Source organism: Globicephala melas, chromosome 15 (genome assembly GCF_963455315.2).
Source record: "Globicephala melas chromosome 15, mGloMel1.2, whole genome shotgun sequence".
Classification (NCBI taxonomy): domain Eukaryota; kingdom Metazoa; phylum Chordata; class Mammalia; order Artiodactyla; family Delphinidae; genus Globicephala; species Globicephala melas.
The window spans coordinates 31,675,349-31,694,173 of record NC_083328.1 but is presented as its reverse complement, the minus strand read 5'-3'; the positions used below and the strand labels follow the sequence as shown (position 1 = coordinate 31,694,173).

The 18,825-nt window shown below is 43.0% G+C and overlaps 1 protein-coding gene across 27 annotated transcripts in view; it reads left to right on the top strand.

Moving 5' to 3' along the window:
• The window catches only part of RBFOX1 (RNA binding fox-1 homolog 1), a 2,181,496-nt gene that overhangs the window by 2,081,546 nt on the left and 81,125 nt on the right, over window positions 1-18,825 (top strand). For 19 of the 27 annotated variants that reach the window (XM_060284024.1, XM_060284027.2, XM_030883896.2 and 16 more), the window contains one exon: window positions 16,809-16,889. The exons of the other annotated variants lie outside the window; for them this stretch is intronic. In XM_060284024.1, the coding sequence (XP_060140007.1) occupies window positions 16,809-16,889 (81 nt within the window). The remainder of the gene's footprint in view (window positions 1-16,808; window positions 16,890-18,825) is intronic. 27 annotated transcript variants of the gene reach the window in all.

The following is an 18,825-nucleotide window of genomic DNA, read 5'->3' as shown; positions in this document are numbered from 1 at the left end:
CCATGATTCATCTAAGAATTGGGTCAGAAGTAGGTAAATGTAGGTCTCCCTCCCCCCACTTCACTTGGTTGAGTCCATCACAGTTCAGAGAATGACCTTTAGCCACACTTTTGGATGGACTTCTTTCCATTTCCTTTCCTGCAATCTGGATACAAGAGCATCTGAAAAAATGTAAAATTTGTCCAGAACCTGGGATAACCTGACCTAAGTTGCTTTTCTTTTATTGGTCACAATCCTAGACTTTGGATTGGGCTTGGGGTGATCTGCCAAAAGACTGGGTACAAAGCACGCCCCGTTTTGGGTGACTGCCTTAGCATCCTGAAAGAGTATAAGGTGGGTTGGAAAGGCACCTGCCACCACCCAGAGCCCCTCCAAGCAGCAAATATTCAGGTGTACCTCATGACTCTAAAGTTGCACATATCCACCCAGAGGACCAGCCTCGCCTGGACTCAGAGCCAGGGCAGTGAGGAGCTGCTTCTTGTGAACAAATGACCTTTGGCTTGGTGACGTTGTGTATAATTTACACATCTGCCAGATTCCAGTGCAGTGCACTTCAGTGAACTGGAACGGAAGAGTCCAGATTTAAGTCCCCGAGCAAAGGATTTTCAGCCTGGAAATGTTCCACTTCAAAGAGTTTATCTCGTACATCTGTTTACTTTTGCCTCCCCTTTTGGTGGCAATTCACTTTGCTTCTTCTCTCTCCTCCCTGCTTCTGTCTTAATGGATTTCACTCCATCCCTGGCCACATTTGGCCTTAATTTTTATCTGCGTCCTTCCCTGTCCTACAGAGGGAATGCAGCTCGGCTTTGATGGAGCCTGTGGGGATCTTCAAACAGGATCGGCACTCGCTTATGTGCTGAAAACTGCATTTCCTAAATAAATGGGTCCCCATTCTATTGCATGGAAAGGCTATAGCAAGGTGAGCTTGCCCCAAAGCAGGGAGTGACAGGATGGTCCTTGTAGGAGAAGCCCCACCACTAGGCTGTGGAGGAAGATGAGGTTCGGGTATCTGGCTCTGGATAAATTTCATAGGGAAAGTTCTAGGTTGCCCTCATCAATATACTCGGCAACTCAAAACATCAGCAACATAAGCCAACTCTGGGCGCTTAATCTGTGCCAGGCGCTGTGCTAAACTCTGCGTCTCCTCCAATTCTAATAAAAATGTTACAGCATTATCTTCTTTGTAGAAATTATGAAACCAAGGTTTTTGTGGAGAGTTTATCTCATTTCCTAAATCACAGAACTAGTTTGTGAAGCATCTGTATATTATATAAAGGTCTTTTTTCTAACCACAAAGCCCATATTTTTCACCACCTTCCGATGCAGCTTCCTCAGTAGTAGATGAGGGCACCCCCTCTATGCCTTCCATTCATTAGGTCATAGAATATAATGGCAATTAGGAAGAGTATCTTTGCATTTAATATTACTGGCTGCATGCCCAACCCCCATGATGGGATGTTTACATATGTTTACAGAGATTGCAGCTTTGCAGGATGAGTGTCATTTTCTTCCTTTTGCAGATACAGTAGAAATCCAGTGGAGTGGAGTTGCCCAAGGTTGCTTACTTCAAAGGTTAAAGAGCTGATTCAAACCCCTATCTTTGTATATCTTATTAGGAAGCCAATTCCTTTCCCTGCAAGTTACCTCCCATATGTTACTAAACGGAGCTCCTGTGCCTGAGGCACAGGGAGGCCAAACAATACTGAAACGTCAGAGTTTGGAGCAGAGACAGGTTTATTATATAAAGGTCTTTATTATATAAAGAACCATGCAAGGAGACAGGTGGCTCTTGCCCCCAAACCCGCAAACTCCTTGAAGGGTTTCAGCAAAGTATTTTTAAAGGCAAGGCGAAGGAGGGGCCAGGTTGGTTGTTGCCCACTTCTTGGTGTCGGAATCCTTTGTGCACATAGCTCAGGTCACGATGTTCCTATAAACCTCCAACAAAACAAATGTTATTCTCTGTTCTGCAACTTTATCTCTACAAGAATGGAAAAGTGTTGTACTCTTAAAGGTCAGAGCCTTGAGAATAGCTATCCTGTATATTTCAGGCTATAGGCAACATTCTTAACTCTAAGCAAAAGCAAAAGAATACAAAGGTTAAAGTAAAAGAAACAGATCTAATGTGGAGTCAGATTTGTTCTTCCCTATTACACAGACATGCTTTAGTTAATCCAGTATTTTGGATTGATGGTTCTTAACTGGGAGTGATTTTGCCTCCCAAAGGAATCAGGCAATTTCTGGAGACAATTTTCACTGTTACATCTGGGGGGAGGGGTGTTCACTACTGGCCTCTAGAGGGTGGGGCTAAGGATGCTGCAAAATACCCTGCAGTGCCCCGGACGGGCCCCCACACGAAGAATGATCTGGCCTCAAATTCTGACAGCGCTGAGATTGAAAAACCCGGTCCTAATAGAAGCACATGAGTAAAGATGTGACCTATGCACCAGATATCTTAAAAATTCTCATGCCCTGCTGATGGCTACTGTTAAAGATGTCCAAGCAGCTGTAGTTATTGATGGCAAAGAATGAAAGAGAGACATTTGCCCAAATGTTTCCTCTTCTGGGCATTCCTTTATGATTTTTGACTCCAGAGGGAAAAGCATAGTTTGATTTATGCTGCAGAGCTGGCTGGCTTGGTTAGACATACTCACAGGATGCAGAAAGGCTGATACACTCACAATTCCAATTTATTGCAACAAAAGCCTACAGATTGAAAATTGGCAAAGGGAAGGAGCACCTGGGGGGAAGCCCAGAGGAAACCAGGCGCAAGCTCCTGGGTGTGCTCTCCCTGTAGAGTCACAGGAAGTGCTTCGTTTTCCCAGCAAAGATGTGTGACACCACATGCAAAGTGTCGCCAGTCAGGGAAGCTCACCTGAGCCTTGGCGTCAAGTTTTTTGGGGGGAGTTGGTCACGTAGACCTGGAGCACCCATGACTGACCTCAACTACTCAAACCTTAGCCCAAAGAGCAAAAATAAGTACTCACCATAAATCACATTGCTTCCATAAACAATCTTATCAAACTGGTACTGTGTAGCCCAAGGCCACAGGCATCCAAAAACAATCTCATCAGCTAGAATATTCCACGGGCTCAGAACTCATCTCCCAGGAGCTGACCAGTCCTAAAGACAAGGCTTTGGGGGGAGATGCACAAGGTTTGAGCGGGCTGGGCTTGCTGAGTTAACCCTTTCCTGCCCAACATCAAAAAAAAGAAAATGGAGTTGGCAAGCTCAGAACATATCACAAGAGTGATCGTGATGGAAGTGGTGAGGATGAGGCTGGTGATATAAGACAAGACGTACTACTGTGTTTGCTGATTCTAGGAGAAAAGATGAAGCTGAATTTAGTTATGAAAGAGGAAGGAATGAGTGGCTTTTTCACTTAGAGCAGGGGTCTGCAAACTTTTTCAGTAAAGGGCCAGTTAGTCAATACTTTCAGCTTTATGAGCCATATAGTCTCTGCCACAGCTACTCAGCTCTGCCCTTCTAGTGCGAAAGTAACCATAGATAATACATAAAGGAATAGGCATAGCTGTGTTCCAATAAAACTTTATTTAAAAACACATTTACATTTCATGTAATTTTCATGTGTCATGAAATAGTCATCTTCCTCTCCCCACCAACCAGCTATGTAAAACTGTGAAAGCCTTGGCCCCTACTTTGCTGACCCTGGCTGTAGATTCCAGATTTAATAAACACAAAGCTTATGCCCTGGGGAGGTGTTTTGGTTTGGGTTTGGGTTTTTTAGCATTGCATTTTGGTAGCAATTACACGATACTGCATGAACCCATGGTTAGCTGGCTGTCACTCAGTTATATGATGTCCATCAAGGAAGGGCCAAAGAGAGAGGCTGTGTATGAATTCACACATACCACTGGCTTCCATTAATTCATCCTTTAGCTCAGGACCTGGGAAGTGCCAGGCACTGTGGTAGGCTCTGGGGTAGCAGCCCTTCCCTCCAGAATTTGGCAGGGCAGTAAAGGATGCACACAAATAAACTCAGGGTATAATAAATGATGATACCTCCTGGACCACTGGAAAATAACCGCTCTCTCTGCATTGAAAGGGGTGCCATAAACTGGATCTGGAAGGATAAGTTAGAGTTTGCCAGCCAAGAAGGCAGAGAGAAGATCATTGTAGGGGTAAATAAGGAGAAGTTTGGTAGCGTCCAAAGGAGTTTCTCAACCTTATCTTCAGAATCCACTGAGAAAAATTAAAACAGAATTAAAAATAAATACAAGTACTTGATGTTCATCTGAGATGGGAATTTCTGAGGCAAAATCAGTTTTCTCCAAAGACTGAGAAATATTGACTGAGATCAGAAAGAACCTTCTAGAGAAAAGTTGCTAAAGACCTGATAATACCATAAAAAGGAATCTGGATTCTGGAATTTATCCGTTGAGTGGTTGACAACCATTGAAAGCTCTGATTAAATAAATGAAATAATAAAAAAAAAATAAGAACACAGTGATGAATTAGGACCCAGACCTACATTTGCAACAAATCGGAGTCTTATCATGAACAATATATGTGGGTTAAGCCCTGAAAGATGTAAGACCACATCGGTGACTGGTCACCAATCCCAGAGACTGGGTTCTTGACAGACCCCAGGATTACCAAATGGTGCCCAACAACAAAAGCTATTATACAATGTGTCTCCTACTTTTGTCCAAAACTTTTCTGAGGAAAGCAGATTACCAGAGATTTTTAAAATGAGGTGGGTTCATTTTTCTCTTTATGTTTTAACTTGAGTTACCATTCTATCATAAACCATTTCGTTTTGAAGATTTTTTTGCTTTCCACTTTCAGCGTTCTTTTCAAAATTTATGGTTCACTGTTATTAGCCCAGCCAATTAAGTTGTTGTGTAAATAGAGACAAATTGGCTAAATAGTGTTTAATATACTTTATGTTAATAATACGTAGATACTCATTCTCCAAGTATAAAACGAAGCTGTCCCCTTTTCTTTTAAAAAATTTAGTGTTGAAGAACCAACACACAAATCTCAAAATCCTAGTTAGATTAACTACACTGATGACAGTTAACGCATTTCTAGAACTTCTATGGAACTGTTACAACCCATTACAGTCAAAATATTGGTTTATGAAAAATTAATAAAGCCAATGGAAAATGGAATCCAGCATTAGCTAATAACACCAAAAGAATCAACCAGAATTAATTATGCTGCATGCTACATTCTAATGAGTTTTTCATTAAACTGTATACCATTATGGAAACTAAACAAGGATTACTCAAAGAATAATGCCAACGGCTGTTATTTTTTTAGGGGATTAAATTAGTTACTGGGTTATACATTTAAAACTGACGCAGAGGTTAATCGCTGTACACTCATCATTGTGTTAAAGTCAGTATCATTTTAAAAACACGAACACCCCAATATCATTGATATTTCCTCTGGAAAAAATATAAATCCGTTTGTATGTTTCTAGTGTTTGTTTGATATACATGTGGTATTGTAAACACTGAAACCCTCTATATTAGTTCTCTGTCATTTTCGAAAACAATTTTCACCAGGTGAAATAGTCTATACTTGCTTTCAGCCCATTGCTCTGTGTGTGTGTGTGTGTGTGTGTGTGTGTGTGTGAAAGAGAGAGATTTAGGAGTATCTTTAAATAAATGTACCTGATTATTTTTTGAGAGATTCAGAATTGAAATATAGTATTTTCTACTCTCACCAAAAGAATAAGTTCAGGATTTTAAACCTAATCTAGGATAAGAAGGAAACTCAAGATGAATCTCTATAGCCATGCCACAAATATACCCAGATCCTCCTAAAATCCAGTTCTGTAATAGTAAGTGAAATATAAGAGGGGGCCACTAGGGAGGGCTTTCTGGAAGGCTTTTTGGACTCTTGTAGCATCATAGAAGCTCTCGCACCTGGAGGATGAGAGGCAGAGAGGGAGGAAGTCCATCTGGGTTCTTTGCAGAGACTTGTAAACTCCACTGTTTTCAGCCGAAGCACAATTTGTAATTTTTTTTTCTCCCGAGCAGAGATTGCACACTAAAATATCTTTAGGAGGAGGTTGTGAGACCAGTAAGTGAAATGTGCAAATTGGAAGGGACATATCTCAATTATAGCAGGAGTAGCTTCTCCCCATCACTTTGAGTGGCTCTGCCAGGCAGGAATACTAGCCCAAACCCATGTGGCCCCATCTCCTGATTCCTCAAGAGAAGCCAGACATATGTCTTGTAACATTAAAACTCCCAAATTTAAATGTTTGCAATTATTTCCCAATCTTAAAGTGTTTTCCATTAATTCTATTATGTTTAGCGTTATGTACAGTACATTAGGTAGCAATGGGCTACTCCTTTCTTAAAAGAAAAAGACAAAAACAAAAACAAGAGAACAAAAAAAGTCCCCAACGGGCCATATTTTGAGATTTCAAATAATAATAATAATTACTATTTCCATTATTACAATTACTGAGATCACTTATTGATTAGCTACTATTTACCAAACGCTTTCATGTAATAGTTTTAATCCTTACAACAATACTTAATGAAACTGATAGTTTTGCCCCTATTTTACAGATGTGAAAACCGAGGCTCAAGGATATTAAATGATGAGGTCAAGAACACTTAGCGAGGCTAGCAAAAACTAAGTTTAAAAGTTTCCAAAGCCCATGCTTTTCCAACTACATTATCCGAGCTTAAGGGTTCACTATTTCTCCTCCATGTTTCCTTCCCCCACGTCTTATTTCTACCCTGCAAGTGGGATTTTTCTTATCTACAGAAGATACATCCTGCCCAGAGGCTTCCTTGGTTGGATTTAAAACCCTATTGCAGATTCTTAAAGGTGATCAGGAGGTTGTAGCTAACACCTTTAGCCTGACAGAGTCAGGTGTTTTCAGCCAGAAGATGACTGCAGAATCTTTAGACACGATTTTGTTGGAAAGGTGTTGGTGGATATTTATCATTCCAAGGTTGGAGGAGATGTTTCATCAACTCAGGACCAAGTATCACCATTGATAGGCTTCATGAGAGAGTCTGAGCTTTGGAGTCATGCGAAGCTGGCTCAGATTTCAGTTTTGTCTCATAGTTTTGTCTCTCTCAGCTTTAGTTTCCTTGTGGATTTAATAAGAAAAAAAGTTATAGTGCTTGTAGAACATACTCGGTCCAGAACCAGAAACTCAATGGCATCTTAATTGTCAGTCTTATTAATATCACCTGTACTGAAGATTGTTTATATAGTCCCTACATAGGTATTTTACTGTTGTTGGTGGCCCTGGAATCCCCTGGGAGCTTATTAGAAATGTAGACTTTCAGGCCCCACCCCAAACCTGCTAGATCATGATCTACATTTTAAAAGGGTCCCCACCCATTGATTCAGTTCATATTAGCATTTGAGAAGCAAAGCTCTAGGATGGCCTTTATCTATATATTGACACCCATGACCCAGAAGGCCAAATGCCTTAGGAAATAAAATTTATTTGCATTGTTTTTGTTGTAACTGAATTGCTATCCTTCCACAAATACCTTATGGGACCATATTTCTCCTTGTTCCATTGTCTTAAACCACAATGAATTAAAAAGAAATTTGGGACAAGTATTGAAAAAACATGTCTTCAAATTGTTTTTGGATGTTTGTTTTTTAAACAAAACTGAAATAAAATTAAAATTTTGACAAAGTATTGATAAAATGATACCCTCTGAAATTTTTAGTGACAGTTTCCTGGGGAGTGGCTAATGCTCTCCTGAGAGACAATTAGTAGTAGTATTGTTCCAAACAGAAAGTAGACGTTAGAACAAGGGTCCCCAAATGTATTCTGTAAGGTTCCAGGTAGCAAATATTTTAGTCTTTGAGGGCCATGCATTCTCTGTTGCAATTACTGAGCTCTGTTGTTGTAGCATAAAGCAGCCATAAATAATATGCAAGTGAATGAGTGTGGCTGTGTTCCAATAAAACTTTATTGATAGATACTGAAATTTGAATTTTATATAATTTTCACTTGTCACCAATATTATTCTTCTATTGATCTTTTTTTTCCTCAACCATATAAAAATGTAATCATTCTTAACTCATGGCCATACAAAAATGGTGGTAGGCCGGATTTCACCAGAAGACTGTAGTTTGCCTGCACCTGATTTAGAAGATTAGCCTTAAGTCCATGGGTCCAGGAATCTAGTTGGTTTATTTTGCATTCAGCACCACAATATTTCTGTCTGTGTGATCTTGGGCAAGATCCTTAGACTCTCTCTGTCTCAGTATCCCCATCCATTAAGTAGATATAATAGTAGTACCTCTCTTACAGGGTTAAGAGTAGGGGATGATCCAAATTAAACATTGAGAGGTTTGCGGGGCACTTAGCAGGTCTTCAGTAAGCAATTTTTGGAATTGTCGCTGTAACATTTGAGGATCTGATATATTTATTATCATATTGAGTCAATCAACTGCTTTCTTTAAAAGCCTCTGTTAGCCTAAATTTGGAGGCAGGAGCTTAAGGTAACAGTCGAGTCATTACATTTTTCAAACAATAAAGAATCAAGGAGAAATTTCTACAGAGATCTGACATACTGTCCTTGCAACTTTTTTCTGCAATTACATCAAAATAAAACGTGGAAAGAAAAAAATGTGACGTGTTTCTTTCTAAATAGGAATGTCAAAACTCACCAAATAAACTGGAAAGAGGGATTATGAACACCATAGACAGATTCACTCCAGGGCTCCTTTAAATATGGAAATCCCCTGGCGCAATTAAAACATGATTTGATTTATAAGAATTAAATATACATGCAATATTTTCTGCAGCCTCTGTGCCTAAATGGAAATACCTCTGTACTTAAAATGCTCCCATAACCCTTCAGAGAAGCTCATCTTTCAGGCATGTATAAAAGCTTTAGGTATTAGCTGTGAAAATATTCTTACGTGGATTAGCTCAATGCTAGTCTGTTAAAAAATGCGTAACTGTAAAAGCCAAAATCATCAGGCTTTGGATGAATTTGTCAACTGGAAGCAGTAGCTTCCATTGGCAGGGACCACATGGCAACCTCCCAGGTCTCTAAGTAGAACAGAAGTTTGATGCTTATATGATGCTGCATAGGGGACCCTCATGGTAGCTCCTCATTGATCCTCAAGGCAGAGTTCATGATAAGGTAGGACTACCACAACAAAGTACCATAGACTGTGTGCCTTCAACAACAGACATTTATTTTCTCACAGTTATGGAGGCTAGAAGTGTGAGATTAAGGAGTTGACAGGGTTGATTTCTTCTGAGACCTTTCTCCTTGACTTGTAGACCGCCATCTTCTCCTTTTGTCTTCACATGGTCCTCCCTCAGTGTCTGTGTCCTAATTTCCTTTTCTTATGAGGACATCAGTTATAGGAATTAGTTTCTACCCTAATTCTACCTTAATTACCTCTTTAAAGATGCTATCTCCAAACACAGTCACGTCCTAAGGTACTGGGTGTAGGACTTCAATGTATGAATTTTGAGGGAACACCACTCAGCCCATACAGTAGAGCAGGAGTGCCGTATGTCTTCTTCTGGATGGAAAACCAAGGGTGAGCTCTCTAGGATTATGTGATTAGTGTTTTGTGTGCCTTCTTCCCCAGCCTGCCTCCAGAGACTTTGACAGAATAGCTTGGACTAGAAGTGAGGTACGCTTTTTCGTTTGAAATGCTCCAAAGCAAAATTGGTCAAAGGACAAAAGGGGAAAGATCAAAAGTAAATAAATTTTACCTCTTTGCCTGCAGAAGTAAACAGACCAGATATATTTAGCCATTTTCATTTTTCTTCTAAATCTGTGATGACCTAAGGCCTGGTTTACTCTGAGTGCATCTGCGGAGCAGCAGAATCACCCTGGGTTGCTGATGAAATGCAGATTTCCCACCCGCTGAGTCACACTTTTCAGGGCTGCGGCCTGGGAGGGTACAGCACTTCAGATTCTCCCAGGTGGTTCTTAAACTCTGGAGGCTTTGAAAACCTCTGATTTAAGTGTGGAAAGAACTCAGGGCATTGAGGTTTGGGGGACTGGCTCTTCTCCAGCGTTTCGCAAAGTATGGTCCCCAGACAACATGAGAACTTGTGAAAGATACAAGTTCCCAGGCTCCAGCCCAGACCTATGGAATCAGAAACACTGGCAATGGGGCCCGGCGTTCCGTGTTTAACCAACCTCTAGGGGATTCTGGGGATGCAGGTGGTTGTGAGAACCCTGGGTGATACCACCCCTTTTCTTAAAGTACTGCTCCCACAAGAAAGAAGTCAGCGGGTTTCTGTTTCAGTGAAGTCTCCTTTTCTCCCCAGCTCACAGTTTGTTTTTTCAACCATAACCAGTATTTTCCTACTTTTATTCTAATCAAAAATAAAAAGCTTTAAAAATCATTCAGCAACCATAGAAGCAGGAAGGAGTCACTGAGAAAGTGAGCAAAGGTCGAGGAACACAGATAGCTGGTTTCTCACCTGGAATTTGCCTCTGATTGATGATAAGCCTTTTCATAAATGACATCGTTGTTCTGTGCCTCCTTTTTTTCCATCTATAAAAAAGGCCTAGGGCTTCCCTGGTGGCGCAGCGGTTGAGAGTCCGCCTGCCGATGCAGGGGACGCGGGTTCGTGCCCCAGTCCGGGAAGATCCCACATGCCGCGGAGCGGCTGGGCCCGTGAGCCATGGCCGCTGGGCCTGCATGTCCGGAGCCTGTGCTCCGCAATGGGAGCGGCCACAGCGGTGAGAGGCCCGCGTACCGCAAAAATAAAAAAATAAGCATATGGGGTTCAGCAGGTGTACCCCAGATCTACACAGTGGGCACACAGTAGGTCCCAATAGACGGCTGCTGAATGAATGAACTCATAGCCTCATCTTTCCCGAGCCGAGCACTGGAGACAGGAAGGCAGCTCTGTAATGGTCCCCTCTGGGACTTTTTCCCCTCAGCCCTCTTTCTAGAGTTACTAGGTATCGGGGGTGGGGGGTGGGAAATCTCCCCCTTCAACCCTCTTGAGTTCTTGTGGTTGGTCTAATAATAAAATTGTCACAAGACAGATGAACAGGAGAAAAAAAGAAACAAATTTTAATACGTGTGCACAGAGGTCTCATAGAAATGGGACCTAAGAAGTGGCCAAAGCAGGCAGCTTTTATACTTGTTAGACAAAGAGACAATAAATGTGTGAGGAATTGACAGCACAAAGAAGCTTAGGCTTTGGAAAATGAATTAGTAAAGAGTGTAAACAGAGTTTGGTTTGAGCTTGGGGCAGTAAATTAAAGGAGTCACAGGATTTGTTGGTGCAGCTTCTCGGCCCAGAATTCCCCATCTCTGATGATAAGGGTGTCCTTCTACTTCCAGATGCTGGGAGGGCACCTTTCACCTGAGGGATTTATTTCCTGCTTTCAGGGAGGCAGAGAGAAGTTTCAGTGTTCTTAAGTAACTTTAATTCAAACTAACCAATATGCCATTGAGGCACATTTTGGGGCAGCACGCCCTGGATCCCATTGTAGGACAAGTGACATCCGGAAAGCGGGACTCCAGCAATGATCTCTGTTTTCAAGTGACCCTGGACTAGCACATCTTAGATGTCTGTGGAGACCCAGGGAGCACGGGACACACACAGACCTCACAGGGCAGGTGCTCCTGAATTCCCATTGGCTCTTAGATGTTTTACAAAGTCTTGTTGTTGTTGTTATGCTTTGGGTCTTTGTCTTTTGCATTTCAACAGAGATAAGAGCATCCTTCTCTAAATCTCCCAGCCCATCTTCATCTTGGAGCTAATGAAGCGAATCAGTCATTCCCAGTTGCTAGGCAATTGGAATGTTTCTTTGACTTTTTTTTTTTAATTCAGAAATTATAGGGAGGGCCCAGGCATTTCACTGGACTAGCTTGTAGCTCTGCCTATTTGGTATTAAAATGGAAGGGCAACCGTTGCAAAACAGCTTTTCTTTTCTTCCTTTAACGTTCTAATTTTGTTTCTTGAAAGTGTGACAGGGCTGCCTACCAGAATCCCTTCCCGTAGTTTCTCTCCTCAGTTGCTTCCTGACTCTGAGCCTAGGTCCCTGGACCCATGGGGACAGGATGATGAGTAAGACATGATTCTTTTTTTTTGCGGTACGCGGGCCTCTCACTGTTGTGGCCTCTCCCGTTGCGGAGCACAGGCTCCGGACGCGCAGGCTCGGCGGCCATGGCTCACAGGCCCAGCCGCTCCGTGGCATGTGAGATCCTCCCGGACCGGGGCACGAACCCGTTTCCCCTGCATCGGCAGGCAGACTCTCAACCACTGCGCCACCAGGGAAGCCCAAGACATGATTCTTGACCTCTTGGAGTTCAGTGCATCCATGGGCAAGATACTCGTTAAATAGACCATTGCAACACAATCTAGAAAAGCAGAGGAGGGAAGCTGAACCTGGCCAGGTAGAGGCAAATAAACCCAGTCTCTAGGAGGAGGAGAAGCCAGAGCCCAGTGGAAAGGGAGGGGAATTATCTTAGGGGGAGAGGAAGGGATTCCTGGGAGAAGAACCACCCTGTGCAAAGGCCTGGAGGGGTGAAACTGCACCCTTGTTCCAGTTGGTTTGAGTCCAAGTTCTTCACGGAAGGGTTGGCAGCACAGGAAAATAAAATGTAGTTAGTTTCCCCTTCCTGTCTGTGGTAGGAAACACCCCTGCTGGGCTTCTCCTTGCCCCTCCATGGGCCAGGAATGGTCCTCTACACAGTGGGGAGTCTCCAGGTGAGAAGGAAGAGTTGGGTTGCCCCATCTGAGGTATGGATCCTGGCTCACCCTCCCCCCGCTGGAGATGCCAAATCCAGCCCGAGGGCGGCCGCGGGGACCCACATCTTGCCAGAATTTAGGATGCTGACAGTCATGGCACTCTGATTCGCAAGTGAGCGTGACAGGCTTTGGGAAAGGCTCTGATGATCCCAAGATCGTGGGCTGTCACATGGATCCCAGTGCCTGCAGCTGCAGATAGAGTCATCAACCTTCCAGGAAATGGACGACCAGGCTCCTCAGGTTTCACTTAAACTGGATGAGTCAACCTTCAAAGAACCAGAAAAGAGGAGGAAACAAGTGTGAACTGTAGGCATGCAAATTCCCAGCTATAAACAAGGAACAGAAAGGTTGGTTGGGAAAAGCACTGTTTTTAGCAAAGAAAATAGAAATGAAGAGGTCTTTAAAAACATAATAATTCAATCATATTCATTAATCCCTCTGAGGGCCAAGTATTTTGCTAGGAGCTGGGGATAAAAGGATGAGTATGATTTGGCTGTGATCCAGGGGGATTCTCAGTAGCTAAGACTGATATGTAAATAAAAAGTTGTAATACTGCGTATCAAAGGATCTACTAGGGAGATTTTTTTTTTAAGTGTGATAGGAGCATAGAAGATGGAGTAATTAACTCCTGCGGACTGGGAAGAGAGGAGGTGACACTTAATGCAGAGGCGTTGGGGGTAGGGGAGAACCACTTCTTTTTTTTTTCAATTGAACCACATATAATTGCCAATGTCAACCCTGTTTGACATAAGAAAGGTCAATTTCATATGGTTTAACCTAACAGAGCAGGAATAGGATAGAGGTTTCATCCCGTCCACTGACAATGATCTAATGATAGTAACTGCCTAGAAACTGTGTTAAGAATGATCCTGAGGACAGGCTAATGGGAAAGGACACTATTGAAATTGATGAATGGTTTCTCCTGGTTAAGGAATGGATGGATAGTGGTATAATTTGAACATAGTTGCCATCCTTAAATTCTAAGGAGGTTTATAAAGCAAAGACACGGAAGTCTGAGAAATACAGGACGTCGCGATGGTTATAGACAGTTCATGGTTGTTGGAGTGTCTATGTTGGGGGGCAGATCAAAGACTCAGTTTGGGAGACTCATTAGAAAACTCAGTCCATGCTATATCACAAAATGCCTCTTTAAAAAAATATATTGGAGTATAGTTGATTTACAATGTTGTATTACTTTCTGCTGTATAGCAAAGTGATTCAGTTGTACATATACATATATCCACTCTTTTTTAGATTCTTTTCCCATATAGGTTATCACAGAGTGCCTTGAATGACCTTGTAAACACTCCTCATACTGCTGCTTGTACCCTATTATCTAATTGACTGACTTTTTTAAACAAACACACATTACTGACCCCCACCCGAAAAACACAGGGAGGTTACAGTGTTCTTCTCTGCCGCTTTGGTTTTGTTTAATTCAAAGCTTTCTTGTAAGAAAAGGTCACAAAGTACTAACAGAACATACAATAAGTACTTTGCAAATTAAATTGGAGGATGTTTTCAGGTAAAATAAAAACCAAGTCCTGTGACAGTATGGATTTTATTTTACAAAGGTCAAAATCATTGCATAAAGACTTTTTTTTTGCTACAAAGAGGACATCCAAAGTTATTTCAGTCTATTTTCTCAGAATCCACAGCATAAGAAAATTAGGAAAGCATCATTATGCACTTCCAGGATTTAGTTTTCTAGAGAGAATCTGTGTTGTGTCCCAGTGGGATTCACTAAATTACAGAGCATAGCATTGAACATTGACCCTAAGGTTTTTAACTGCACAATACTGAAATGCCTTTCTGGATATGTTTTTGCTACAATTATATTTTTCTTTGGAAACCTAGGCACCCCAAGAAACTTCAGATCTCGTTTTTAAAGTGGTTTTTAACCAGGGAGCTTTCTCACGATCCGCCTGCCTGGGTCCCCTTCTCCCTAGAAGATTCTGATCTGGTAGCTTCCTGTATATCCTATAGAAATATTAGTTTCTTCTAAGATTTCTAGCATTGAGCACAAGCTTACAGGCAGCCCCTGCAAAATCAGGAGCTTCCCTGATAAAGCAGAATAGAGGCTAGGACAAGTCTTTTCTCGGAGGTATCCTGCCTCCTGTGGGTTGATTTTGGACCCTGAGCCCCACGATCTGGGTGTGTTTAGTTTGTTCTTAATCCCCGTACTATGCCAGTTTCCTGCCAGAACTGGAAAAACCTACTGAATAGAAATTAGAACATGTGAAGTCTCATCTTACATGTTGCAATAAATTATATTTAAATCAAGTAGAAAGAAGAAAGAGCTATCAGTTTAGCAAAGGTTGATCGTGACTCAAGCCCATCCAGACTCTCAATATATTGACTATCAGAGAGGGTTAGTTAATTTCACTCTTCTATCCAGGCTTTTGTGGGAGGAGGAGAAAGAGGGGGGCTCTTCTCCAGCTATAAGCATGGCATAGCAGGTTAAATGTGAGAACGATTGGGGGGGATCCCTTCAGATAGAACTTCTGTCCATGGGCTACTTCTCCTTGTCAAAGATGGGAGGGAATTGGCCGACCTCGTGTTGTGGGAAGGGTGAGGTGCCTTAGGGATTTTAACAGTCTTTGTTTTGCCTGGACGTAATGTACAGAATCTAGAGAAACACAGGGAACGCAGGGTGGAATTTGAGGAAACCTTTTTAGTCCTCCTCATGTGACTCCTCTATTTTGGCTCAATACCTGAAGGATGATAGTCCTGGAGACCCCCTTTGGAACTGCATCTGGTTTTGAAGTTCAGAAAAAATTCCTGTCTCTTAATGCTATTGTATGGCAGCCCCTCTCTATTTGGCAAACCTCCCTCTCACTCTAGACGTTCTAACTCCCTTTTGTTGACATTGGGAAAGATACCAAAGGATTGCAGAACCCCTCCCAAGGGCAGGTCTCCAAGGATATAGGTGAGTTGACTGGAAGTCAGGGCTATTTCTCCCAGGAGATTGCTTCACAGCGGCTGTGATGACAGGAGAAAGCAGAAACAAATGGAGGTGGCTGACCTTGCCCAGCCAGGGAAGGGAACAGAAACCACAGGAGCCCATTTCCATCATCAGTAACACGCTTACAAGTCCTCAAAGGTCTCTCTCATTCTTCTCAAACTCTTTGAGTTTGAGCTTCGCGGAAGCAGGAGAACAGAACTGATACCCTGAAGATTCCCTAACCTGGTCATCTTTGGAGTGGGTATTATTCACAAGATGTCATAGATTGAGGAGCTATCTCAGGATTCCACCACTCTTCCCTGCTATAAAACTCCATTTTGCAAGGATAAGCCCGAGACCCTTTGCTTTAAATCAGGGAGAGGAGTGTCATCACTACAGTGCAGCCATGGTCCGCAGGCTTAGGAAGCAGCCTCTCCTGCTGGAAGGCAGAGAGCTTTAGGGAAGAAACTGGAAACGCAGAAGCCAAAAGTAGTCTCACCCGAGTCCAGTATGGGTCCAGGGTGGGTCCCAGGGATGGCCAAGTTGCTTTTATTTTTTCCCTGCCTTACTTCTGTTCTTCCTCTGAAGAACTGATTCAGAAAAACTAAAATGGGGGAGAGGAAAAGTTTTCTTTAAACATATCGATGCATGCGCTTACCATTTATTCAGTGATTATTACATACCAGCCCCTGTGTTGGGCACCTCTCCAGTAATACGATTCATAACCCTTCCTGGTGATAGGTATATTCACCCCCATTTTCCAGATGGGAATCCCGAGGCACAGAGAGGTTCAGTGACTTATCAAGATCACACAGCTAAGTAATATCTGAGTCAAGCTTGTTGTCCAGTTCTCTGTGATATTTCTAAAGCTCCCTTTTGATTATGCCATGCTGCCTGCATTCCTGATCTGAAATCAGACCCCACCACCCAAACCCCATGTGAAAAAGAATGACATGTGCGTGGTGGGCTGGGCGGGTGGGCTCCTACCAATCCCCTTTGGCCAAGGCAGGGGGCTTCCCTGGGTGTCCCCATCCTGCGCTCGGGCGTGTGGCTGTGTTTTCATTTCTCTGCCTTTCTCGTTTGCATTGCCATATGATCTCCCAGGTGTAGTGTGCCTGTCCCCCAACCAGATACCATCTCTCTCTCTCTCTTCCGTAGGCACCGTGCTGTTGTGCCAGGCAAACCAGGAGGGATCTTCCATGTACAGTGCCCCCAGTTCACTTGTATATACCTCCGCAAGTAAGCCCGCTCTCGTGGCTCTTTTTGTTTTGTGACATAAGTCTGAGTCCAATCACCTTCCCTGCCATGTAAGTTCTCTCCCACTCCCTCTGCACCACCCTCCCTTGTTGCTCTCTGTGAGGTGAAGCTGACTCTCATAAGCATGTCTCTGGTTTTCCCTGTTGCCTTAGCATCTAACCCCTCTGCTCATGTCTGAATCCTCACTTCCCAGCTGTCCCAGCCATTCGTCGTTAGACCTTTGTCAGGATTGGGGCCAAAGGATGGGACATGGGGCTTTGGGTTGGGGGCAGGGGGATGGGAGGGGAGGGATATAGTTCATTGCCTTCCTTCTATCACAGCTTTGCAAATCAGTACGAAAATAATTGAAGTAAAATATGCAGGCCATCCAAGTGACACCCTACCCTAGCAAAAGGTGCTTGGTTGGTGATCTCGGGCACAGTTTTCTCATTGTGGGAAATATTACTAGCCCGTGGCCAGTGACTTGTTTGCAAGGCTGTATTATCCTTTGCGATTCATCTAAGGAGGAAGAAATAAAAGAAAAATGTGGTTCTCCCCCATTTAACTGGGGGGGGGATAATATTAAAAAAAAGCACTTTAATAGATATAGCCATGAATTGCTAGGGGGAGGAGACCAGAAATAAATATGGAACAGAGATCACAGTGTTGGCACGGAAAAAAATCAAGGATTTCTCTGCCTGGGATGGATCCTCTGGAGTGGAGAATGCCCCACCCCCACCCCAGTTCCCAGAGCAGGTTGCAGAATTACAAGTTCTAGCTGAGTCCACCGTGCTTCTCCAGCTGGTTTGCCCCGCCTCAAAGTCCCCTGGCACAGCCGAGACCTTACCCTCTATTTCATACAGTGCGTCTACACCCTGGAGAACCCCCATAACTGCCACATGGGTCCTCACTGGGATTGGTGATCAAAAGTGAGCCCGGGGGCCAGAGGGAAGGTGGGCTGCTTCTGAGATCAGCTAGAGGAGCGGGCAGGTGGAGAGCAGAGGCAACAGCCTCAGGGCAATTAAGAGGATGAGAGACAAGAGGGGACTCTTCACCACGTACCAAGATCTAGCATCTCAATTCCCAAGACTGAGACAAATCAGACGCTTCGCTGCGGGGGCAAAGGTTAGAAGCAGTCACAGGGAAGCCAAAAACATCATGGTTATGAGAAACCCGAGGGTCTCTGAAGTCATCAGGTCATGGGCGTAGCCAGTTGTTTCTCCCAAGCAAAGTATAATCTTCAGCAGAAGCTTTGACATTCCTTAAATGCAAGGTATTTTTCCGTGTTCCCAAGACGCCAAAATCTAACCATACTGGCGAGAAATGGTTCTTTCTGAATTTATGAATGTTGTCCCATTTGGGCCAGTGTAAATTATTTGCATGTGTCTCCTAGAACTAGAAAGCTACCGCACATTTTCACAGGCTTAACCTTGTTTAATCCTCAAAATCTGCACCAGGTAGGTATTATAATGTTTGCTTTACAGCTGAGGAAATGGAGGGCAATGAGAAGTGGACTGATTCACCCAGGATCACACAGCCAGGATATGGTAGATTTGTTTTTTGAACTTGGTGAGATTAATCAACTTTTGTCTGCTTTTCTGGCTCTATTTGACTCTAAATCTCATCATCTTTCCATTGTAAATACCTGTCCCTCCTTCTCCATAAATGTTATTTTCCGTAGGAGAGAGGGTGACCCAAGCTCACCATAGTCCCAGAGTATTATTTGGGGTTTTCTCTGACATTGTTGTCCTACAGAACTGAATAGAATGAAGTGTTTTATATCTGCACAGTTCAGTACACATGCTCGTGGGACCGAGGCACAGAATTTTTAATTTAATTTTACTTAATGTTACTCTAATTAGCCACCTGGGGCTGGTGGCTACCATCTTGGACAGAGTGGCTCTCTATGATTATATGCTGTATGTATATTTCACTTTTC